Below are 26,864 nucleotides of genomic sequence, written 5' to 3'. Positions count from 1 at the left end.
GGGAGAGGGAGAGAAGAGAGAGAGAGAGAGAAAGAGAGAGAAAGAGAGAGAGAGAGAGAGAAGAGGGAAAAGAGAGAGAGAGAGAGAAGAGGGAAGAGAGAGAGAGAGAAAAGAGAGAGAGAGAGAGAGAGAGAGAAAGAGAGAGGTAGAGAGAGTGAAAGAGAGAGAGAGACACACACACAGAAAGAGAGAGGGAGTAAGAGCAAGAAACACAAGAGCGTGCAAGTACATCATATTTGCTGTAACCCAACCTACATCGTCTCCTAGTCAGGAAATCTATGTCAATAAAAAAAGAACAAATAAAATACGATCTGCGCCGATACACAACACACATCACCACTGGCACAGCCTGTTTGACAAGTATACATTTCATATATTGCATGATCCAGCAGGATTTATTTCATGTACAAAACATATATTAAGAATAAAATAGAAATCTCAGATAACATAGTTATTATGTCATTTTACAGACTTGGTAAAACCACTAAGTAAATTTGTCACATACAGCCAGTTTTGATTTTCAAGTACTGACAAACAAATCTTCTTAGGAAAGACCATTAACATACTCCTCACCTGACCTCCATATTATATGACAACATATGGCATGTATCACAGCTTTATTATATGCATTGCACGTAACAACCAGTTTTCTTTGTAATCTGATGTCATTCATTGAACAAAAATCTTTAATCTTTAAAAGGATCCGGTAACTTTGTCTTAGATGAAGATCCTTTAAAAAAATCCTTGATTTAGCTCATGTTGCAATGATAATTATAAACCTTTAGTGTCAGTCATGAACCGTATGACTTTTACAAGCCGGTCGCCTGTCCGATTATCAAGATATTTATGATTGAAAATCGAAATCAAATTTTGCGTTTGACAAACGGTTTTCATAACACTACAGTCTACTGGGGAGAACGAGTATGGTGAAACCGGTCACTCAAAGGTTTTTACTTTTTTTGAGGCACTTCTTGATCATTTTGAAGCGCAATTTATTTAGGGCTTCAATATAACACCATATCACAGACACTGATAACACGTAGGGCCGTGCATCTCATATTTAACATTGTTAAATGATCCCTTTAAGGCTTTTTGAACTTCTAGACTTTTGTTTATCTATTGTATTGGTCTAAATATCCTTTATTAGAATAGAGGTGTTATGGTCACTGGTCAGGTGGATTAGCCACTGGACTGTGAACCACAAAGATTTGAATCCCTGCCCCAGCACAAACATTCTTTGGCAAGACATCAATCTACATTTGCCCAACAACACCCAGGTGTAGCTAGTGGGTACCTGGTAGGATTAATTCCTTGAATGCACTGAGTGCTATAGGCAGCTACTGGAGCTAAATCCAGGATAATAATATCCGAAGTCCTTAGAAAGTGCAAAGGAAAATTAGATCATAATGCGATTTGCGCTATAAGAAAGGCATATTATTATCATTATCAATATCATTATTCTCAGACCTCATAAAAATCACTATTTTCTATGAGGTATCATTCCCTCATTTATATGAGAAGTCAATAATCAATTGTAAAAAATAAGGATGAACCTTAAAACTGTCAGGTTGAAAGCAAATTTGCTCATACTGGTTTATCATCTTTACTCATTATTTCTCCCTTTGTCACTTGCTTGTTTTTCTTTTTATGTATATATTCTTTTGGATTTTATAATGTAAACTATTTTGTAATATAACTGTAATGTGGAAAAAATAAATATCTCAAAATCGGGATCTTGAATTTTTTAAAAAGTTCTTCCCTTTCTTAAAGGCCAGTTACATCAGCCCATGTACATGAGCAGCTTCTGCTCTTTCACATCACGGGAGGGTTTTGAAAAAGTCACGTTTCTCTCAATGCAAGGATAAGAAGCCTTGGGAAGAGGTCCCAGGTTTGAAACAAAGTCAATACTCTTGTGCCCTTTGGTAAGGCATTAATCCTCATTACAAAGTCCCTCAGAGAGGACATAAAGCCCTCTGTCCCCTGGTTGCTTACTTACAAGCATATACATGCTTTCTTAGCCATCGGTAAAACAATTTTCAACCATCAACAACCTAATGTACATAATAAAAGCTTCTGTTTTTAGATGTTATAGAAGAGTGATGTCTTAGATGATCGTTGGGTACCTTTGAAAGCCAACCAACATAGTAGATGGGAAACATGAAGATCTATTCATGACCGAATTCTTTCTCCTTGAAAGTCAAATTATCATTAACTCTAATGATGAAGCAATTGATGAAGGACAGAAAATTTAATGTTGTATCAAAAATCTTTTCTTCCCAATGGTGTGTTTGTAATCACCTCAAGTACACACAAAGCTTCTCCTTGCTAACGTTGTAGACTGAAGGGTGACGTCTTTGGTCTCAAGGTACCCCTCAAGGCTTAGCCATTGAAAACAAGGATAGGAAACCTGAAGAACCTGTTCAAAATTCCTTCTACTTGGAGGCCAAATAATCCTGATCTCTCACGTAACACCAATGGGAAACAAATTTCGATATTGTCATATATGGACAATGAAACTTGAATCTTGAACACAAAGCCATAGGGAAGGACAGAAAATGCAATCATCCGTTCATAGTTCATTCTTCCTGACTTATCATCGTCTCATGTACATGACCAGCTTCTGCTTGTTGACATTGTAGAAGGGTGATGCCCTGGACCTTCTTGTCCCTCTCAAGGCAAAGCCATAGGGTAGGAGAGCAGGTGTCCTGGGGATCATCTCATGTACATGAACAGCTTCTGCTTGTTGACATTGTAGAACGGTGATGCCTTCGATCTTCTTGTCCCTCTCAAGGCAAAGCCATAGGGTAGGAGAGCAGGTGTCCTGAGGACGCATCCTAAGCCTCCTGGTGTGAAGGCACGGAGACGGACATCCATTCCCTCGTTGGCAGTGACTGCTGTCCATCCTGCATCAATAAACATACAGAGATGGTTTTAGCAGACGGTGAGGGGATCATTTTCATACATCTAAGGTATTTGGGATGAAAGCTGATGACATCATTTTACCTTCACCCAACAATTTACTATGAGTCATAGATACCACTGCAAACAATTCAAGAACGTAAATGCACATACTGCAGAAAATAAAACATAATTTTGTATTGTGTCCTTGTATTCTCTATGAAAATTATATTCTACCATTACCATTCCAAGTGTAATATTATCATTGTGATAATGATGCTGATGATGATGATGATGATGGTGATGATAGTGATGGTGATGATGATGATGATGGTGATGATAATGATGATAGTGATGATGATGATGATGGTGATGATGGTGATGGTGATGATGATGATGATGATGGTGATGATGATGATGATGATGATGATATCGATGATGATGATGATGATGATGATGATGATGATAATGATGGTGATGATGGTGATGGTGATGATGATGATGATGGTGATGATGATGATGATGGTGATGATGGTGATGATGGTGATGATGATGATGATAGTGATGATGATGATGATGATGGTAATGATGGTGAAAATGATGATGATTGTGGTGGTATCGATGATGATGATAATGGTGATGATGATGATTATGATGACGATGATGATGTTGCTAATAACACAAACTAAACAACCTCACTAATTTTGTGCCAGGTCAGGTGAATTATCAAAAAGAATATTCAAAATACAAATATCATTTCATCCTCATGATATCAACAAGACTAACCTGCCGATGAGAAGAGAATGTCAGCTACACTCTCATGTCGTCCAATCCCCTGGAGTGAGAACTCAGTAGGAACCAATGATGGGAAGCTCTGCATACGCTCATGACCTCCTTTCGGAACCTAGTGATATCAAGAGTGGGTGAAAATAAAAATCAAGAATGGAAAAGCTACTTGTTAAGAGGAAAGCTCACTTACAAAATACTAATGGGGACATTTTGTGGTTGTGTAGTTGGGGTATGCCCACTGCCTTTCAAACAGAAGAGGGGAGGCTTGTACTCCCCACCCTCACATCCTATACTGATTCCCTTAAGTGCACAGCATATATCCCATACAAAAGAATATTCCGAGTGCTTTTGAAATCACCATCCTGCTTGTACAGATCATTACAAGAAAAAAAATTCTACCAGATCTTAGCTTTCTAACCTGGAGTGAGAGACTTAACTCAAGTAGGAAAAAAATGACCTACAAACATCGTCAGTCATAACATGAACCATCAGACTGCAGTGAACCTTGTGTGGGTGAAAGGGGCTATTTGTGAATCGTGCAGTAAAAAAGATAATGAAAAAAAAAGAAGTAATATCATGTTAATTCTACACTTTAAGTTAAAGATGCCTGCAACTTGTATAGTCCTGAAATCTAAATAAATCATAGGAACTAATTACGAGCAACCCTATATAACCTGCCCATAATACACCGGTATCTCACCACAAATGTTTTGAAGCCAGCTTTCTCTGCATAAACTGCATCAGCATCCTGTGTGTCTACAACCTTGATTGGTAGAGCGTTGCTGGAGAAGACCGTGAAATAGACTGAATCTTTCCCCTGCAAAAAAATATTAATTTTTGGCAATGTGAGGGAATTTATTTACTGCCATTATTTTTTATGTATCTGATAGACAGGTTTTCTAGATTCCTAATATATTTGAGGGCACGTTGCAAATTCAATCACAATGGCTTTCTATACCCTTCCAGTTCCTCACTTCTTTCCTAGAAATATGATTGGAGTAACCATCAGTATTAGAGCATGGACCATTTGACCAAGAATCTAGTGACATCCAACTAGAACATGATATGTACTGCTTTTAATTATTTTCTTACAACTTACATGATAAACAAATTTCTGGAAAATTAAAAATTAAAACCCTTCAGCCACTGTCCAAGAGTAAAGACATCCCTAGACATACCTTAGGATCACCCATCCAAAGAGAAAATATGCATAAAGTAAAACAGTGCTGGAAAGCTCAGATGAGCTCTAGGAAATGAATTTACAAAAAAAACAACTTTGAAATAGATGATAAAAAATGTAGTAACGCAAATATTTATCTGTAGAAATTCCATCGTTCATTTGTTCGTTAAAAGAATATTAATGTGTACATCATCTAAATAGGAAGATCCTTATTTATGCAACTGATGATATCATCATCGAGCTCTCGAAGTCCAGAAGCACCGTAAGGGGATTTGTAGGTAGGACAAGCATTGATGACGGGATCCATAGTTTGGATCTTTCAACAGGCACAGTTTGGCGATAGATCAGCTCTAATTTTATGCAGGAAATATTGTGGACGGCCAACCCCTAGTTCTGATATGGTTGAGGCTAAACCAGGCTTTTCATTAGAGGTCACTGTCACTTGGTTTTGCACAGGGCTCTGGAATGAACTCCTTCAAGTTGGTAGTAGACAAACTCTACTGGTCTTACCAGCGTTTTGTGTTCCAGGTGGGTAAGGTGGAGGGGGGCTTCTCAAGCGGCAGCTCAGCAGCTGAAATTTCATGCAAAATTAATACAAATAGTGATATCTACACTGCACTCACCTGTAGATAGTCTAACCTTCCCAGACCCCCTAGGAAGAAGGTCTGACCAGGCTTGAGGACTAGAGATCGGGGCAGAACACATCTCTTCGGGACCACCAACTTTAGCTCCTCACTGCTCAGCTTTGTCAATACCTACAATATAAATCAGTTACAGGCAGTAGAAATAAAAGTGAAAAAAAGGAGTCAGTTTCATGATTATTATCATCAAGGCCTTTTTTATCTTTTCTTAAAAATCTTCTAACTGGATTGTGTCGTCTTGAAACTAATGTGTTGTCCTGTACCAATAGTCATAACACAATCATTTATTTAAATAATTAGCAAACATCGCCAGTGCTCTGACAACAAATTTCATCAAAAGTGTTTTGAACACAAGATAAAAAAGACAGCAACATCAACAAACACACAATGCTATTAGCCTCCATAAGAATATAGATAATTAGAGATTTTCATAAGTATAACTTACAGAGTAAAGAAATAGAAAAGAAACACTTTTCTCTTTCAACAAACATAAACAATATTATTTTGCTTGAAGCTTTCCAATACATTGACTCAAGCAACATAATATTAAAGAATTATATATTTCAACCAATTTTGTCAAAAAATGAAATGTGCAAGAATCCAATTAAAGGGATCGTTTAACAATGTTAAATCTGAGATGCACGGCCCTACGTGTTATAAGTGTCTGTGATATGGTGTTATATTGAAGCTCTAAAAAAATTGCGCTTCCAAATGATCAAGAAGTGCCTCAAAAAAGTAAAAACCTTTGAGTGACCGGTTTTACCATACTCGTTTTCCCCATTAGACTGTAGTGTTATGAAAACCATTTGGCAAACGCAAAATTTGATTTCGATTTTCAATCATAAATATCTTGATAATCAGACAGGTGATCAGCTTGTATAAGTCATGGGGTTCCTGACTGACCTAAAGGTTTATAATTATCATTGCAGCATGAGCTAAATCAAGGATTTTTTAAAAAGATCTAAGACAAAGTTACCGGATCCCTTTAAAACTTATGATAGATTTGTTTATCACCTGTTCTTGGTAGATGACACCAGGAGTATCATAGAACCATTCGCTCTCCTGGAACTCCATAGGATTGAATGGCACCGTCTTGTCCTGTTTCTTCCTTGCTACATCTCTTCCACTAAGTGGAACACCTAAGGTCAGGCCAAACGGGTCTCCTCCCTCCTCTGTGAGCCAGGCTTCTTCCTCTTCCTCCTTCTCCTTTGACTTGGGCTTGAATGTCTGCCCAACATCATCTAGGGTTAGAAGCAGGGCTCAAATTAATTTTTTATCCACAGGGGCTCTTCCAAAAAAAAAAAAAAAAAAAAAAAATCACCTGTGCACCTTCTCCCAGGGGCTCTTTTTTCTGATACAAATTTTCATTGAATTGGTACCCATGATACTCCTAATTTTTTTGCTATTTCATCATTTTCATTTATTTAAGTCAGCATTTTTCCTCTTACAGCTTGAAAAGTTACATATGGGTTACTGACTTTCATCCCAAGATGACATTCTCTTCATTTCCTCCCGTTCTGCACATTCCTCCTATCATTCAGAGCAACCTTATTACATTCTTTCTTTAGTCTTTATCATATCCTCCCACAAAATCTTTGGTCTTCCTCTTCTTCTCCATACTGATTTACTGGTCGATAATTCCAAGGAGGCGATTTTTAATTTTGCAATTGCCCCCCCCCCCCAAAAGCAATCTGACGGAGGTGATTATGTAGCTCACGAGGGTGAATCGCCCATTGCCCCATGTATTTTGAGCCTTGGTTTGAAGCATGTGGGACTGTCGTAGAAAAGGCATTTTACGACCTTCATGTTAGTGTTAAACACGTGAACAGAAAAAGCATATCTCACTGTTTGCGCAGAAGGGCATGAATGGATGCATAGACATCATATGTCCTTTTCAAGAATTTAAAAAGTAATCAAAGCAACTCTCAAACATTACCTGGCAAGATGGAAAAATCTTCTGAGACTAAACAATAATTTTGAAGAGAATGGATTCATTCAACAGGACATAATGTTGGAATGAATAATACAATACAGAGTCCTGGCAATGTTTAGGTATCTTATTTAAGTTACTAAATGAGGGGAAAGAGAGAAAGAAAGAAGTGGATGAATGAATGATGAATATTCTTTACAAACCTTCAACATAAGACACGAGAGAAGGGCTCTCTTCTACTTCAAGCTTGCGCCCGACTCTGTTCGTCTCTTCCTCTTTCTTCTTTATCTTCACCTCCTCAGCCTTCTTTTTAAGCCGTACTGTCCTCTGAGCCATTCTCTCCCTGGTGGGGTTAAGGAGAGGGAAGCGAAGGAGGTTGAGTGTGGTCCCAGGCCACTGGGAGATTGTAGCACGACCCATCAACGATGAAGCCTTGGCTTTGCATAGGTCTGACTCCAGAAACCGGTTGAAGAGTGTCGACTTGCCCACGTTTGCTGTGCCTGTTCAAAAATACCATCACATAATTAATGCTGAGCCGACTATATTCATCACATTCTGAGATAACAAAATAAAGCATCATTCATTTCCATGATGTTAGCAAAAAAACAAATGTTGCAACAATTATATACATTTATGATTACATTTTTTTGTTGGTTACTTTTGTTCAAATTGATTTGAAATTGATGAGTGATATTGCAGAAATAATAATAAATGGTAAGCAAGATCCTCCTTCCATGAAAAGAATGGTATGCTGTCATAACAAAGCTAAATTTTTTTTGCCAAATAAATTAAATTTGATATCTTTTATGAAGTGCCCTCATTAGAATAAATTTGTCTGTTGCTATACAATTCCAATAGGAAAAAAAAGATAACATCTGGAGACAAAACATAAAGAACTCATCTGCTTACCAAGAAGATATACATCTCCTTTCTTGGTTTTCAAGGACAGAATTTTAGTGATGAGATTCTCCACTCCATAGCCAGACTTTGCACTGATCAGTTCCACATGCATCACCTTGTCTGCATCGCAAGCTCCCGTCTCCACGCAGGCAGATACCAGGTGGTCTTTCAACCTCCTCTCTTGCTTGGGTTCATCCTTAGGCAAGACATCCAGCTTGTTCCCTACAATCACAATGGATCGACTAGACCCAATGAGGTCTTTGAGATTCTTGATGATACTACAGGGAAAGTCAAGTAGGTCAACCATGAGGATAACAAGCGAACTCTGGTTCTTGCGAATAGCCTTGATGATATTGGAATAGCTGTCTTGGGGGACGCTCACATTCAATGCTGTGTGACGGTGAATAATATAAAAACATCTCTGGCAGACGGAGTTACTGAATGGCTTTGAGAGGTCAAGTTCTGTGAACTTCTCACTTGGTACAAATCCCGGCTGAGTGTTGTCTTGACATTGCAAGTGAGCACCACATCCTGAGCAAGGTACCTCACTCACTGGGATACTACTGTCTTCGCTTCCGAATATCTTCATATCCTTAGATCTTCTGGGTTTCTGGCTCTTGTTGCGTTTTTTCTTGACAGCTTTCAGAGCGGACACAACACTCTCCTCTAGATCCTCTAGGTTATGGTCGGCCACCCTCAGCTCATCCTTCTTCTCCTTCCACAGCCTGTTGGCGACAAGCTTCCCCCTCAAATCAGGAGGGATGCTGTCCAGGAGGGATTCATCTACTGTTGAGTCGGTGATGAGGTGCACCTCTCTATGATCTGCAAAATCATTCTTGGAAACTTCTTGATACTGTGCAGGCCTATCATGTGCTTCAAATGATTTCCCCTTCAAGTTTTTCACCTTTCCTTCTCCTTCCCACTTCTGGATTTGTTTGCGATTTGATAAATGTTGTCTGTACATTTCTTCTTCCGACAGAGAAGTATCCATATACCGTTTTGCAGGCACTGTGGTTTCAGACGAGGACTTAGTTGATACATTACCTTCTGGATTGAGATTTTCTTTACCAAAATACTGTTTATCGAATTCATTGATGTCCAATTCAGTTGGGTCACTGGATGTAATTCCATCGGTATTCCTATAAACAAAACTAGAATTGATATCATCAAAATATTTCAAGTCAATTTCTTCAAACATAAAATTTCCTGTGATACTACTTCCAGGCTTGGTTGCAGCTGACTTCTTTAAGGTTCTAGCTTTAAAGTTTCTCGGGGGACCGACATCCTTCTGTCCGAATTCTTGAAAATACTGGGAGTCAAATTCATTGAGGTCCTCTCCAGCTGTTACCTTAGAGACAGAATCACTGCTTTGTACCCTTTGTAAATCATCCTCTGAAAGTCGACGATCCAGGATACCACTGAAATACTGACTATCAAAGTCATGTTCCACATGATGACTAGTCTGTTCTTGCTGATTACTTGCTGCAGGACCACTTGTTGCCGCTGATGTTGTGGTTGAAGGTCTCTGTCCTGGAGAAAGGTCATCTCTGATCCTGCTCAGCTGACCTCTCTTGCTTCCCCTACCACTTCCATGTTTATTCCTGGTGGGTGTGAGTTTGATTGTTCCAGCTTGATTTCCTTGAAGAAAATATTCTGTAAATATATAAATTCCAATATATAGTTATTAAGTATAGACAGAGTAACTGATCTGTAAAACATGACAGACTATTCAGATCTACTGGAAAGTAGCCCACAATACAAAAATTAAATATAATTGTCAAATTTTCAATAAAAATAAAAAATTGAGTAGATCTTCAATGATGAATTGCATAATGATTAAGGCACCAATTATTGATGTAAACTAGACCAAAAGCTTCAGTCTCTGATATCGGCAGAGTCTGAACTTCTTAAGGGTGTGCAAGGAGGGTAAGTTATGCAATGCAGTCTGTGTGTGATTGCTGATCTCATCGCACGCAGTAGATTCAAGAAAACGAATGGATTAGCTGAAAGTAAGTTTTTGATGTTTTACAAAATACAATGACTTTCGCTGTTTTTTTTTTATAGTAAATGAAAATTGTTAAATCAAACGGTTAGGTCTACATAAAGAAAAACAGAGCAAACTTTACGCCCACTTTTGGCGAAATTGCTAGTTTGATCCCCCTTGTAAGTTCGTGCGGCAAGGTTAACAAATTCAGTTTCATTATAGAATTCCCTTGTATCCCATACCTTGCGTGGAAAGGGAGGTAAACAAAACCTAAAATGAGTTCATAACCACCCCTTCCCGCACCCAACGAACATTGCACACCTTCTTCAGAGTACGCTTCTGGACTCTTCTTTATTCTCGTAAGTTACACAAAGCACTTTGAATCGTTCAAAAATTCAACCAAAAATATGACTTAGATCTAGATCTAGGTCTATGAGATTGTCTTTGAATTTGATGCCCGATTTGAACGATTTCCTTACCTTCCCCTGTCATCCACATGTTTCTGACGATAATGAGCTAACAGTAACATGCGAATTACATTATAAAAAGACTGACCTCTTATGAGAGTTTGCAATGTTGGTTCCGCCTGGAAATGCAATTACACGCACTGTCCAAAAAAAAAAAAAATGTATTTGCATTGCCAAATTGAAAATTACTTTATTGATAAATTACGATGATAGCGATTTAGTGACTGTAGATCTAACTAAAAATAGGGTGTCTGAACGATTTTTCAATTTTCAATTTGGGATCGTTTTTCACCATTTTTGTTTGATATTTGAATAAAAGATGTTATCAGAATAATACATTTCAAATTTCAAGTCTCACCGATGTTTCTATCAAAAGTTACAGCCCCTTCAAAACGCTGGTATATTCATATCATTTTGGTCAAAATCGACGAAAAAGACGTCTACGCAGAGTGATGTTGTTTTGCTAAATTTAGCCAAACAGCTGTATCGCGCGATATGCAAGCGTATGCATATCGTACGCATGCTGCTAAGCCAATCCGCGACTTGCAGCTTGAGCTACGCTGTCTCCGCGACATGTGCCATTGACTAGTATGGTTGGCGTTCGTCGCACAATAAACCCGGAAGTGAATGCACGTTATAGTCAATGGCAATATCGCGGAGATCCGCGATATTGCCATTGACTATAACGTGTATTCACTTCCGGGTTCTATGCCGCGAATGGCCACCCATACTTGAATTTGGGGTTTCGTTCGTGCGCGGAGATGTTACGCGATGTAACCATGGTTTGGACTGAGCGGAGCGCACGCCCCCTAATTAGCTGATCCACCAAATAGCGAGAAGGGTATTTTCAAACTGTTATCAGTTGTGATCCCTGGGGGCTAGCGAAAATATAAGCACATAGAATTGTTCCTTAGGACTGGGACTACTTATCGATCGGGGCGTCATATCTCAAAAGTGACAAACCTCAGAGTTAGCCAGGACACAATGTTTCAATTGCTGTTTTGACCAAGATATTTTTAGAATTTCGGGGGCTACGCCCCTTTAGAAATATTGGAATTTACCTGCTCTTTCATATGACACCTCATTTATTGATTATCACCTTCAGGATCACAACAGATAAAGGTTTGAATCTCGAATTGAAAAAAAAAAATTGACTTTTTTTGCATGGTCGCGCAATGCACGTAGACTGCATAGGGATGCGTGTAATCTCTATGGGATGAATTTTAGCACACAACATCGGGTGCGCGATCAGACACCCTACTAAAAAGGGGTGCAATCAGGGAGTTTGCTATATAACGTGTGTGCCTTTTACCTATAGCTCTCGGTCTAGGTGTGTATTTAAACGTCACCTCCAGATCCAGCTCAGCGGCAGAAGCCCGGGGCCGAGCAACTCAGGCACCGGAGCACGAGAGTCGGCCCTGTCACGAAGGCGTTAGCCTGGCCTGGCTGAAGCTGAGCCTCCGGTTGGGGCAAGAGCATGGCCATACCAAGGCACGGGCACCCAGGATCAAGTACAGCACAAATTGATTTAGTTTTTGAAACAAATATTAGCGATTAAGATCTTACCTCGTAATTCCGGAAGAAAACATAGTTTGCTGTTGATCTTATGACGGACAAATGGAACACCCAAAACTCGTAGGAATCGACAATTCAGCATATTATTAGCCATATTAAACTCTTAAAATCTCCTTTCTTACGCTTATGAAACCCATATTTTGGTATGGTGTGGTGTCTTCAACGATGCTGAGAAAAAAGGAAAAACACAACAACAACAAGGTTCCATGACACTAGACCGAAAGCTTCAGTCTCTATAATCGTCGGTTGTTCCACTGAGACTACGTCTGGCTCCACTAGACCTCCGGTTATAGAGACTGAACGACTGCCTATGCCAGCCTGTGTTGAACTTATTCCGCTAGATTTTAGCCGCTAGGCCCCTCCCACAAACTTGCCACGGCCGTATTGTTATGCCCCCAAATCCCCCAAAATGTCATGTTACCTCGTCCATATCCAATTTTAAATTAGGCCTAGGCTATAATACATCGGTTCCACTTACTAATTTGATGTAAATAATCCGTTTAATGGTCCCTTTTAAGGAAATTATGGGTCAAAATCGACATCCATGTTGAAAATCTTGCAAGCCGTCCGTTAAACTCTCGCTGCCGTCAATCTCATCCCTTCTAGTCTACGCCGAAGGCAAAATGATAATGAAGGAAAAACTGTGCGCCATCTACACGTTCGTAATGGCGTTATCACAGTTTTTTCCTTCATAATCATTTTGCCTTCGGCGTAGACTAGAAGGGATGAGATTGACGGCAACGAGAGTTTAACACGGCTTGCAAGATTTTCAACATGGATGTCGATTTTGACCCATAATTTCCTTAAAAGGGACCATTAAACGGATTATTTACATCAAATTAGTAAGTGGAACCGATGTATTATAGCCTAGGCCTAATTTAAAATTGGATATGGACGAGGTAAAATGACATTTTGGGGGATTTTGGGGGCATAACAATACGGCCGTGGCAAGTTTGTGGGAGGGGCCTAGCGGCTAAAATCTAGCGGAATAAGTTCAACACAGGCTGGCATAGGCAGTCGTTCTGTCTCTATAACCGGAGGTCTAGTGGAGCCAGTGGAACAACCGACGGTATAGAGACTGAAGCTTTCGGTCTACCATGACACATGCTCCGCCGACGATTGCTCCGCCGACATTTACTCCGCAAAACGCGACAATTGCTCCGCCGACAGTTGCTCCGCCGACATTTGCTCCGCCGACATTTGCTCCGCCGACAATTGCTCCGCCGACATTTGCTCCGCCGACAATTGCTCCGCAAAACGCGACAATTGCTTCGGTGACAAATGCTCCTCGAACGACAGTTGCTCCGCAGACAATTGCTCCGCAAAACGCGACAATTGCTCCGGTGACATTTGCTCTGCCGACAATTGCTCCGCCGACAATTGCTCCGCCGACATTTGCTCCGCTAAAAAATTGCCCCGCGAAAGACAATGCTCCGCCGACAATTAAACTGCTCTCTGATCCAAAAGTGCGGCCTCGTGGAAGACATGAATGCTCCTCTGGCAATTAGTGCAATAAAGGCTCAACCGTTTTTTGCTATTCCCCATAATGTTTGATTAAAAAAAACATCAAGTTTTAGCTCCTAGCTTATGCAAGTTCTCCGGCGAAAGATAATTACTCCGCTCAAAATTTGTTTCATTTATTACTCATTAGCCGATCCAAAAGCTCAAGGCTATCTCTCTCTCTCTCTCTCTCTCTCTTGCTCTTCCTTTTCCTTTTTACATCTTCTTAGCTCTTTTCTTTCCTCTCGTGCTAGTCTTCTTTCATTTTCATCACTTCTTCTTTTCTTCCCCTCTCGAGTTCTAGTTCTCTCGTGAAATTGTAACGTAATGTAGTACATGTAGGAGTACATTCTTGTTTAGAATAGTATTTTCAATAATATCCAGTCCGTTTTCTATAGGTTTCTTTCCTTCAGTTAAGTGTATGTAGCTTTACTATATATATATTAGTGTGTAAAACACCCCCTCTCATTCGAGTACTTTGTTTTCACTGACTTTAAGGGACTCACGGAACCACCGAAAGAAGAGCAATTGGCTTATCGTGAAGAACTGACATCAAACTGCAACAAAATGATTTGTATAAATGGGAATAAGCAGAAAGGCTGCCATCTAATTTTCCCGTCTGAAAGGGTTCTCTTCTTTACGTATAAGTGCCCTTCAAAGCTTATTTTGATCCTTCCCCTGTTGCTTTCTAGAACTTCCACGATGACCTAATACATTGTATCACGGGCGTCGCTAGACCTTGCTTAGTGGGGGGGGGGGGGGGGGGGGGGGGGGGGCGGGTGGTGTAGAGGCCAACGATTACCGACAAAACTAGCCACCAATTACCGACAAAATTAAGTGTCTCAATATCTACAAATAACCCTATAAACCCGGGGCCGAAGGCTAAATTGTTTTTCCTATGGACTATCTATAGTACTTGCGTATGCGCAAATGATCAATTTCCTCGACGACATAAATATACGAATTATTTTGTCAACTTAGTCAACATCATAGCTATATATTTTAATGCAGGCGCGGAGCTAGGATCTTATTTTAGGGAGTTAACTTAGTTAGCTTAGACGTTTCCCTAAATTATTAGGAAAAGAAGACGATTTATTGTACCGTTCTCGACCCGTCTAAATGAAGTTTTCCCCTCCCGCGCGAAGCGCGGAAATTTTGGCGTTTCATCAAAATATAGAGAAAGGAAGACGATTCGTCGTATCGTTGTTGACTCTTAATCCTTGTTTGAATTTAGTTTCCCTGAAAATTTTAAATCTTTGATTTCTTTAGCTGATATTATAGGAAAGTGAAACTTCGAGAAAATACAAGTATTGTAGTTGTAGTCACTCTCGAAGTCGTCACAGCGGATACAAAGTCACAGTTCGTAGGAAAAACATCTCACCGACTTCAAACTTCTGCATTGATATAGTACACGAGGATCGAGCAAAAATACCGACACAGCTGACCCGACACAGCAACATATTTACCCGTGTCTTTTTTGCTTCCTTGACAAGACGACTCCACCCAACGACCCCCCTTTCTTTTACCCCCACTCCTGCTTTCTCAGGCTCTTACCTTCCCCCTCCTCTCTTTCACACCCCCGTTTCTTTTTGTTTCCCTTTTCTCTTTTTCCTTTTTTTCCTTTTCTTTCTTTTCTTTCTTTTCTTTCTTTTCCTTTCTTTCCTCTCCTCCCTCTTTTTTTTCTCTTTTCTTTCTTCTCTTTTCTTTCCTTTCGTTTCCTTTCTTTCCTTTCTTTTCCTTACTTTCTTTCTTTTTCTTTTCTTTTTTCTTTTCTTTCCTTGCCCTTTCTTTTTCCCCTCTCCCTTTTCTCTTTTTCCCGACGGCAGCGCAATTTTACCGATAATATCCTGAGAGGTGGGGGGGGGGGGGGGTGGTGTCGCACCCCCACACCCCCCCTTTGGCGACGCCCCTGTAATGCTTTACTTGCAGATGGTTTACCTAGTAAGATGCATGTGCTTGCTTGCATTGAGGTCATTTCAGGTCTTACATATTGATGAGCTAACTAGGAGGTATGCGCGTATTGGGGAATGTGGCTTGCTGCTCTACTTAAAAAAAAAAAAACTTCCCACGACATGGAAGAATGAGTGTTCAGTATACATCATAGGGGACGTACAGTGATAGATGGAAAGTTATTTCAGTATATTCGAAATGACTTCGAGGTAACTCCTTTTTACTCCCACATCCTTATCCTTTATTCTTTTTCTTGCGTTTAGAAACATTGTATGAAGCGCATTATAAATGTAATGTATTATCAGGTGGGCTGTATATAATACAGATCACCTTATGTTTTCGTTAGAATATTTTTCTTATTTCTAACCACTTTATTGTTAGCACGATAACTTGAAAATGGCTCAATCAAATGCCTTGAAATTTGACACACATATGTATAGGCATGAGGAAAGAGCACAATAAGGTTTTCAACCTTGACCTTGATTGATAACGTCATCCAGGCGCAATGTTGTGAAAATCAAAATATGATCATATCTTCATAACGAAAAGACATTTCTCATTCATATTTACCAGGATCAAGGTCAATATCAGTCCGGTCAATTTTACGTCAAAAAACGCGAGCGTACGCCATTATTAGCAAAAGCATTTCATAAAGAATCGCGCGCGCGTTTTCGTTTGTCACGGCCGAACGCAAAATAATTCATCCTAGATTCTTTTTTGACACAGTAATCCTCATGTCTTCCCAAACAATTTAATACCATGTTTATCTCTTTATGACCATTAATAAGGGAATGAGCGTCCGTTCAAGATAAACGTCCATGCGCGCGTGCTCATGTAATACATAGCATATATGGGCAACAACATGCCTACACAAAACCCTTTGACTGTTTGGGATGGACGGGAACCCTAATTTTTTTTTCATATTCGGATAGAGTATGAGTCGGAGATGTGATTCCATGTCTCATTTGGCCATTAAGTATATCGTGTCATCATCATATCGACCTTGGAACTCAAAATACGAATTTGCATATTATGACGTCAGCATATTTATGGAAAATTGATTGTATCTCTGTAAATATTGATTGATTCTCTTCTTAATGTTGATATCTCGTAGTAGAGGCAATTGTTTACAAGTTAACTGCGTATTATTTTTCATTTTGATGACATCATCATAGTGAAAATTGCGATTAAAGGTAACTTGACAGATTTTCTTAATTTGCGTGTTAAGCCTTTGGAAGGTGCCAATTTAGTTCAAATCATGGATCTACATGACATTAATCTTTGAGCACTATCTAAATTATTTGTGTTCTATGTTCTCCTAAATTTTGGTATGTTATAGCTGAGACTATGGGCTATAAAAGTTGTGTCTTTTGTTTTTTGATCAGATGGTGGAATCATGTCGAAATTTTCAATTGAAAGTTAAATTCGCAAATTTTGTAGAACATTGTAGGAATTATGCATAGGTCACGTTTGTCCTATTTGTGAAATATAAACGTTAGCAGTTTTCTTAGTATTCAAATTAAACAAGGAAACCCCTTTACTTTCTATACTTTACTGTCAGACACTATTGAGTGACTGACCAATATTTTTTCCTCTGGTAATAAAATACATTATATGAGCTTAAAGGGTACATGAGCATTTGTCCACATCAATAACCCACTTCTTGTAATGGCCCAAAATAATCCAATTGAATCTATGCGCAGCACAATCTAGGTAAACATGACGGGTAGAGCATTTCATGGAAGAAGATGAAATTGTGAAAATGCATTCTTCGTTATGTCAATTAGGGTCAAAGGTGTAACTGCTTATTGTATGGGGTCAATTGTCATATATCGTCTCAATCTATCTTCCATAGATCCATAAGGGTCAATATACTACACAGTTGAAATTTTTCATATGGATAGACCTTAAAGGTTGTAGCGACAAATGTTACAGTGCATTCATTTATAATTCACTGGTATACATATTGTGTTTTTAATCCAAAATGGCCGCTTTAGAAGTCATTGAGAGTTCGAGGATTTGGTATTACGCCATGTCCTCAGAACTGGTTTTAACTCGATTTATTATATAACGATGTTTATTCATTAGTATTTTGATCACATGACCAATTAACATAGATGTACGCATATTTATTCATAAGTATTTAGATCACGTGCTTAATTAACATACATGTGCGCGTGTTTTGAACGAATCGCGCTGTAGTTGATTGGCGCTCTTCTGATTTTCCTGTGCGGGAAAGAGTGAGCTGTTTTAATATTGGTATACACACATGCTGTTATTGTGTTGATATTTGTACCTAGAAAATTGTATCCAACGAGGATTGAACTGCTACGTCCCCGGACCATTCCCGGTGGACGTGCTCACCTATTTACATCTTGTACGTTTTGCAAGATATATTTTGACTCTCTCGATGTTCAACATTGACGACACTTTAAATCACCAGCAGTGAGAATAGAACATTTAATATGATCTAACGTTTTTCTCACCTGCATTATTGTTTGACAACCTTTTATCATCGACTTCATATATATTGTCTCGACATTTGATTCTTCGACCTGCATCGCAAGTCACTGAAGTTGATCTATTGACATTGACTGCATCATCATTGTATTCATCTGTTAACTGATTCATCATCGTTGTCTTCATCACCGTTGTCTTCATCATCGCTGTCTTCACCAGCGTCGTCTTCATCGTCGACTTCATCATCGCTGTCTTCACCAGCGTCGTCTTCATCATTGTTGTCATCATCGTTGTCTTCAACATCGTCTTCATCATCGTGGTATTCACCTAGCGTCGATCATCGTCTGCATATCCTACGCGATCGACAACCAGCTCGTCGACCACTGTTTTCGACTAGCTAGTTTCTACATCTACCTAGAACTTGAAGAAGATCTACTTTGAATTCAACTCCAATGACTCACGTAACGTTAATTATATTGTGATTTATGCTTTGCATTGTTTATCATTGTGAGGCCTTATTTTGACTGACTGAGTGCCTGTTGTTGAGTGCGTACGCTTACTAACACATATTTTACATGTTTATAATTGCACTAGTTCTAGGCCTATGCCTGGTCTACTGATCTAGATCTGCTATAGTCTAGATCCACCGATATATTGTTGTATTCTCGTGTTGTGCATTCCGTACACATACACAGGTAGAGATTTGTTTAGCGGTTTCTTGAACCACAATATTTCGTGCCTATGTAAGTAAATCTAAACGCTGTCTAGCTTAGATTTGAGTAGTATTTTCTTGACTGTTATTATTCATGCAGTGTGAATGATATTTAACTGACTTGTTTTAGTACTGTTTTAAGTTGTACTGAACAGCTAGACTCCTGATATTTCGAGACTTGTATTCAGCGGTAATCATTAATACCATAGTGACTAAGTTGAGTCTCCTTTACATTAATGTGCTGTTGGAAGTTATCTATGTTTGATTATTAATAGTAACTACCAAGGGCCTAGTGATAGTTTAATTGTCTGTCACTGTTGAGATAGACAGAAGAGGTTTCTGATAATTCTGTAATCATTGTATCTTATGTGAAATTATAGAATATAGAACCAGTTTTTAACCATAATCAATTTGTCTGGATGTGATCATTTATTAAGTGTTTTCTTGTCTGGAGGGATACTGCTTTTTAGTAGTTTAATTAAAAAAGGGAATTATGTGGGATTACTAGTTAACACGCAACATAGTCCATACCCCATGTAGTTTTCCAAATTGGTGACCCCGACGTGATCCCCCTGAGATAAGAAACATTTAGTTAGATTACCTTTGCTTATTAATATTTTTTTTTTACCATTGGCCGGGTAATCACATTTCTTACTGATACACTGAATTTAGATTTGTGAACAGTGGACGTGGCGCGTCGTCATGCCCGCACCAAATACTGCCGAGGAGGGCCCTCCGCCGGAGCATGAGCAGGCGGGAGCCACGGCCGGGGCTAGCGTACAGGCCACCCAAGGCGTCGGCGCAGTCAGCATTAAGCTCCCCCCTTTTTGGAGGGGAGACCCGGAGGTATGGTTTGCCCAAGCCTCTGCTCAGTTTGAGACTAGAGGCATAACCAGCGAGCAGACCAAATACGCCTATATTATAGCGACATTGCCGTCGGATGTTGCGCTCGAGATCCGCGACATATTGATTAGTCCACCCCCGATCAAGCCTTATACTGAGCTGCGTGCCCTGCTCATATCGCGAATGACCTCCTCTGAACAGCGCCGAGTTCAGATGTTATTGAATGAAGAGGAATTAGGCGACCGAAAACCTAGTCAACTTCTGAGGCGCATGCAGCAGCTGCTAGGCATGCAGCAGCTAGAGAAGGGGATTTTGCGGGAATTGTTTCTGCAGCGCCTGCCACAGAATGTCCGCCTCATTCTGGCATCATCGAGCGACGCGCTTCCGCTTTCTGAGTTGGCCAATTTAGCCGATAAAATTCTAGAAGCGTCAATTCCCGTCACTGGAATTTCAGCACCCAGCGCCACAGTCGCAGCTGTATCTAACTCTAACCCCGATCTTCAACACCAAGTCCTTGAGCTCACGAAAATGGTGAAGGAGCTGACTGCCACTGTCGGTCGCATGCGGAGCCGAAGCCGAAGCCGCAGCATGAGCAGTAACCGTAAGCGCGACTCATCCGGTAGTAAATCAGCGAGCACTTCAGAATTGTGCTGGTATCATGAGAAGTGGGGTGAGAAGGCTCACCAGTGCCGCCCACCATGCACATATAGCAAGCCGGCGGAAAACAACTAGGCCAGGAGGTGGGCGCGACAAGCCTCACTGGCCCTCTTCGTGACGGTCGCTTGTTCTATGTCACAGATAGAGATTCTGGGACACGATTTTTGGTCGATACGGGTGCCGCGGTAAGCGTAATTCCTGCCAACACCGCTGATAAGAGGCACCTTATGCCACTCGTTTTGCAGGCTGCAAACAAGACGCGCATATGCACATATGGGCAGCGTGAGCTCACAGTGTGTATTGGGCTGCGGCGTTCGTTTAAGTGGTCATTCATATTGGCCGATGTTTCGCAGCCTATCCTCGGCGCAGATTTTTTGAGGCATTACGGCTTACTGGTGGATTTGCGCACAAACCGACTTTGGGATGCCACCACTAGTCTGTCCGTACATGGCATCGCCTCCGACTTACCGTCGCTGAATCTCACAATAGTGCAAGTAGACTCCGATTCTGTCTACAAACGCTTACTTGCCGAGTTCACGGAAGTAACTCGGCCCATGTTTAAGAACTGTCCGTTGAAACATGACGTCACACATAGAATACTCACAACCGGCCCACCAGTTTCGGCACGACCTCGACGCTTAGCGCCGGACAAACACAAGATCGCTAAAGACGAGTTTGGCCGGTTACTCGATTTGGGCATTGTCGAGCCCTCAGACAGTTCATGGGCGTCGCCGCTCCACATGGTGCCAAAGAAGTCAGGCGGTTGGCGACCATGTGGCGATTACCGCGCTCTTAATCGCGTGACCGTCCCGGATCGCTATCCCATTCCGCACCTTCACGACTTTGCCGCACAGTTGCGAGACAAGTGCGTATTTTCCAAAGTTGACTTAGTGCGCGCATATCATCATATCCCCGTACACCCTGATGATGTAAAGAAGACCGCGCTGACAACCCCCTTTGGGTTATTCCATTTCCGACGCATGCCATTCGGACTACGCAACGCGGCGCAAACCTTTCAAAGGTTTATTGATAGGGTCGTCCGTGACCTGCCATTTGTATTCGTGTATCTTGATGATATTCTTGTTGCCAGCGAGAATCCCGAACAGCACGAGACTCATTTGCGCCAGCTGTTCACAAGCCTCCGTGATTATGGAGTAGTAGTGCATCCTGACAAATGCCAGTTTGGAGTCGAAGCACTAGACTTTCTAGGGCACCATGTGACTGCCCAGGGCGTCTCCCCGATGGATGACAAGGTCGCGGTAATTCGCAAATTTCCGCGCCCTACCTCGCTACGCCAGCTGCGCCGGTTCTTAGGCATGGTTAATTTTTACCGCCGATTTATGCCTAAGTGCGCATCCTCGCTGGCCGCCTTGACTGATTTGCTGCGCAAGCAACCTAAGCGCTCTCGAAAGGCGTTAGATTGGTCCCCTGTGTGCGACTCTGCTTTCGCGGCTGTCAAAGAGGACCTCGCGAACGTCACGATGCTTACATACCCGTCTGTTGAGCTACCTACATGCCTCGCGGTAGACGCTTCCGATCTCGCCGTAGGTGGTGTGTTACAGCAACTCCATGAAGGGGAGTGGCGACCGCTTGCGTTCTTTTCTCGCCGCCTCAAGCCTCCCGAGACTAGGTATAGTACCTTTGGTCGAGAGCTGCTAGCCATTTACCTCGGAATACGCCATTTCCGATACTTCTTAGAGGGGCGTGATTTTTTTGTTTTTACAGACCACAAGCCTCTTACCTTCGCACTCAAGACATCGCCCGATCGACATTCCCCTAGGGAAGCGCGGCAACTCGATTACGTGTCACAGTTTACCTCCGACATACGCCATATTCGAGGCGTTGATAATCAGGTAGCTGATGCACTTTCTCGCACCGAGATTGACTCAGTGCAATTACCGAACTCGATTAACCTGCGTGTAGTCGCGACCGACCAAGTCGATGACGTTGAGCTCGCTGCTCTGCGCTCAGACACGTCAACCTCGCTCAAATTTGAGAAGGTCCTCCTTCCGGAAGGGGACGCGCACATTTGGTGCGACATGTCCACAGGGCATCCGCGGCCGTATGTATCGGTAGCGCACCGTCGATCGTTGTTTGACAATCTGCACAATCTCGCGCATCCGGGCATTAAAGCTTCGCAAAAGCTTATCGCGGCCCGTTTTGTGTGGCGGGGTATGAACAAGGACATTTGTACATGGGCGCGTACTTGCATCCCATGTCAGCGCGCAAAGATCCAACGTCATACGCACTCACCGCTTGGCACTTTTGCCAACCCCGATGCCCGTTTTGCACACGTTCATATTGATCTTGTTGGGCCACTACCGCCCTCGAAAGGGCACATTTATCTGCTGACTTGTATCGACAGGTTCACCCGTTGGCCCGAAGCGATCCCGATAGCGGATGCCACTGCCGAGACAGTAGCCATAGCTCTAGTGGAGAACTGGGTAGCTCGCTTTGGAGCTCCAGCCACGATTACGCATGATCGAGGTTGTCAGTTTCAATCTGCGCTTTTCACTGCATTAGCTAATTTGCTAGGTTGTCGGACCATAGCCACCACGGCCTACCACCCGCAGGCCAACGGTATGGTGGAACGGTTCCATCGGCAACTTAAAGCCTCTCTCAAATCTCAACCCGAGCCGAACCGTTGGCAAGAATACCTTCCTTTGGTCATGTTGGGTATCCGCGCAGCTATTAAGGAAGACATCGGAGCTTCCGCTGCCGAACTAGTCTACGGGACGGCGTTGCGTCTTCCAGGCCAGCTGATAGTGCCTACGCGACACGATACTGTTGACCCCGCGGACTACGTCCAACGCTTGAAGGACCATATGTCTGTTTTAGCGCCTACAGCGACACGTAGGTCACCACAGACCAGTTTTGTACATAGGTCTCTCGATACTTGTACGCATATTTTCTTGCGTATCGATGCTGTCCGTAAGCCATTACAGCCTCCGTATTTGGGTCCGTTCAAGGTTCTCAAACGAAACCCGAAGTTTTTCGTTATTGAGCAAAAGGGCAAGCATGTTTCTGTAAGCATTGATCGACTGAAACCCGCATTTTTGGAAAGCGTTTCGGCTAGGACTACCGCGGCTGACGTGCCTCTAGAGGGAGAGCCTACCGTCTCCTCCCCTCTGCGCACAGCACTTCGCGCAACCTCTGCGCCTGCTCCTGCACCTGCTCCTACGCCTGCTCCTGCTCTGGTGAAATCGCAACCTGCTGCGCGTGTCACACGTTCAGGCCGCCACGTCCACTGGCCGCAAAGGTACGTTCAGGTTCACTACATTGAACGTGTCGCATAAATAGTGGTTATTTTCATGTATATTAATGTAGTTTGTACATATGTTTCCTTTATATTTTTAATTGTGTATTTTCGCCCCTCGGAGCTAACGCAAGCTCGGGTCTAGTAGGGGGGTTAATGTAGCGACAAATGTTACAGTGCATTCATTTATAATTCACTGGTATACATATTGTGTTTTTAATCCAAAATGGCCGCTTTAGAAGTCATTGAGAGTTCGAGGATTTGGTATTACGCCATGTCCTCAGAACTGGTTTTAACTCGATTTATTATATAACGATGTTTATTCATTAGTATTTTGATCACATGACCAATTAACATAGATGTACGCATATTTATTCATAAGTATTTAGATCACGTGCTTAATTAACATACATGTGCGCGTGTTTTGAACGAATCGCGCTGTAGTTGATTGGCGCTCTTCTGATTTTCCTGTGCGGGAAAGAGTGAGCTGTTTTAATATTGGTATACACACATGCTGTTATTGTGTTGATATTTGTACCTAGAAAATTGTATCCAACGAGGATTGAACTGCTACGTCCCCGGACCATTCCCGGTGGACGTGCTCACCTATTTACATCTTGTACGTTTTGCAAGATATATTTTGACTCTCTCGATGTTCAACATTGACGACACTTTAAATCACCAGCAGTGAGAATAGAACATTTAATATGATCTAACGTTTTTCTCACCTGCATTATTGTTTGACAACCTTTTATCATCGACTTCATATATATTGTCTCGACATTTGATTCTTCGACCTGCATCGCAAGTCACTGAAGTTGATCTATTGACATTGACTGCATCATCATTGTATTCATCTGTTAACTGATTCATCATCGTTGTCTTCATCACCGTTGTCTTCATCATCGCTGTCTTCACCAGCGTCGTCTTCATCGTCGACTTCATCATCGCTGTCTTCACCAGCGTCGTCTTCATCATTGTTGTCATCATCGTTGTCTTCAACATCGTCTTCATCATCGTGGTATTCACCTAGCGTCGATCATCGTCTGCATATCCTACGCGATCGACAACCAGCTCGTCGACCACTGTTTTCGACTAGCTAGTTTCTACATCTACCTAGAACTTGAAGAAGATCTACTTTGAATTCAACTCCAATGACTCACGTAACGTTAATTATATTGTGATTTATGCTTTGCATTGTTTATCATTGTGAGGCCTTATTTTGACTGACTGAGTGCCTGTTGTTGAGTGCGTACGCTTACTAACACATATTTTACATGTTTATAATTGCACTAGTTCTAGGCCTATGCCTGGTCTACTGATCTAGATCTGCCATAGTCTAGATCCACCGATATATTGTTGTATTCTCGTGTTGTGCATTCCGTACACATACACAAGTAGAGATTTGTTTAGCGGTTTCTTGAACCACAATATTTCGTGCCTATGTAAGTAAATCTAAACGCTGTCTAGCTTAGATTTGAGTAGTATTTTCTTGACTGTTATTATTCATGCAGTGTGAATGATATTTAACTGACTTGTTTTAGTACTGTTTTAAGTTGTACTGAACAGCTAGACTCCTGATATTTCGAGACTTGTATTCAGCGGTAATCATTAATACCATAGTGACTAAGTTGAGTCTCCTTTACATTAATGTGCTGTTGGAAGTTATCTATGTTTGATTATTAATAGTAACTACCAAGGGCCTAGTGATAGTTTAATTGTCTGTCACTGTTGAGATAGACAGAAGAGGTTTCTGATAATTCTGTAATCATTGTATCTTATGTGAAATTATAGAATATAGAACCAGTTTTTAACCATAATCAATTTGTCTGGATGTGATCATTTATTAAGTGTTTTCTTGTCTGGAGGGATACTGCTTTTTAGTAGTTTAATTAAAAAAGGGAATTATGTGGGATTACTAGTTAACACGCAACATAGTCCATACCCCATGTAGTTTTCTAAAAGGTAAAGACCAGTTATGGTCATGCGATTGCATTGTGAAAGAAACGTTGTGGAATCGATCAGAAAAGGTTGATCATCTAGCATATAAGTATCGGTGTGTACTGCAAGGTTTTGGAATCATCAAAATGATAAGAAATTTGGCCCAGTCTTCGTAAAGTTACAAGCACTGTACACAGAAAGATGTATATGGGACTATACGCACACGTGCGCGACACGTGCGTTTATCTCTCACAGACCATTGAGATCAAGTTCAAGTTCAAGTTCAAGTTTTATTTCAATTCAAGTCCATAAAAAAACATATAAGATACAGATTATATACAATATAGAAAACACAAAATACACACAAAATGGAAACATGTCTACAAATATATCGGAATTATAAAAAGTTAAACAGCAATAGAAATGAATTGGGGAAACTGCAAATAAAACCATAAGGTTCTGTCGAGGCAGCTCCCTGTTATTAAAAGATACATATACAAGTTTCAACAATTGGCTATAAAAAGTATAACAATAACAAAACAGTGTACAAAACATAAGAGACGTATTAACATGCAAATATTATTATAGATTTAAAAACAGATGAAGTATTTTTTAGTTTAGATTTAAAAGAGTTTAAGAAAGCAGTATCACGTATATCTTTGGGGAGAGAATTCCATATTTTCGGGCCAGTGTGTCTAAAAGTAAATAAGGAATTTGTTGATGGACATTTTTCAATAAAATAGTTATCAGGATTTCTAGTATTATAATTATGAACATATTTTTTACATTTCATCATAGTGGTAAGATTAATCGGCAGTTTATCAGTTTTATGTTTAAAAACCATGAGTGATATACAATATTGATTCAATTGAAAAATATTTAAAAACTGTAGTAGTTGAAATAATGGTATTGAATGGGCATTGAAATCAGACATAAGACATATTCTTACTATACGCTTTTGTAATATATGCAGTCGTTGTAATCTCGTTGGGTATGTGTTGCCCCATACAATACATTAAATACGGTAAAACCATCGAAAATATCAAAATATTTTGTGGCAAGATATGACGTAATTTGCTGATGACACCAATATTTCTTGAAATTTTGTTTGAAATGGTAAGTATATGAGCATTCCAAGTTAAATTTTGGTCAATAATTACACCTAAAAAACTAGTTGATTG

The 26,864-nt window shown here is 40.8% G+C and overlaps 2 protein-coding genes across 2 annotated transcripts; one reads left to right on the top strand and one right to left on the bottom strand.

Moving 5' to 3' along the window:
* Positions 1 to 979: 979 nt before the first annotated feature.
* LOC576629 (nitric oxide-associated protein 1) lies at positions 980 to 12,571 on the bottom strand. Its single transcript, XM_030986225.1, has 8 exons — positions 12,356 to 12,571; positions 8,348 to 9,991; positions 7,642 to 7,938; positions 6,523 to 6,749; positions 5,491 to 5,622; positions 4,388 to 4,504; positions 3,685 to 3,802; positions 980 to 2,903 (listed from the first exon to the last, which is right to left on the bottom strand). Exons 1-8 carry the CDS (start codon positions 12,456 to 12,458, stop codon positions 2,713 to 2,715), a joined length of 2,829 nt encoding a protein of 942 aa, XP_030842085.1. The 5' UTR covers positions 12,459 to 12,571; the 3' UTR covers positions 980 to 2,712.
* A 7,117-nt stretch (positions 12,572 to 19,688) lies between these two features.
* LOC115924193 lies at positions 19,689 to 20,561 on the top strand. The gene has a single exon (XM_030986076.1). The coding sequence runs from the start codon at positions 19,689 to 19,691 to the stop codon at positions 20,559 to 20,561; it is 873 nt and encodes a 290-aa protein (XP_030841936.1).
* The last annotated feature ends 6,303 nt before the right edge of the window (positions 20,562 to 26,864 follow it).

Source organism: Strongylocentrotus purpuratus, unplaced genomic scaffold (genome assembly GCF_000002235.5).
Source record: "Strongylocentrotus purpuratus isolate Spur 01 unplaced genomic scaffold, Spur_5.0 spur5_scaffold_15, whole genome shotgun sequence".
In the NCBI taxonomy this organism is placed as follows: domain Eukaryota; kingdom Metazoa; phylum Echinodermata; class Echinoidea; order Camarodonta; family Strongylocentrotidae; genus Strongylocentrotus; species Strongylocentrotus purpuratus.
This window is presented reverse-complemented; position numbering and strand designations above follow the sequence as displayed.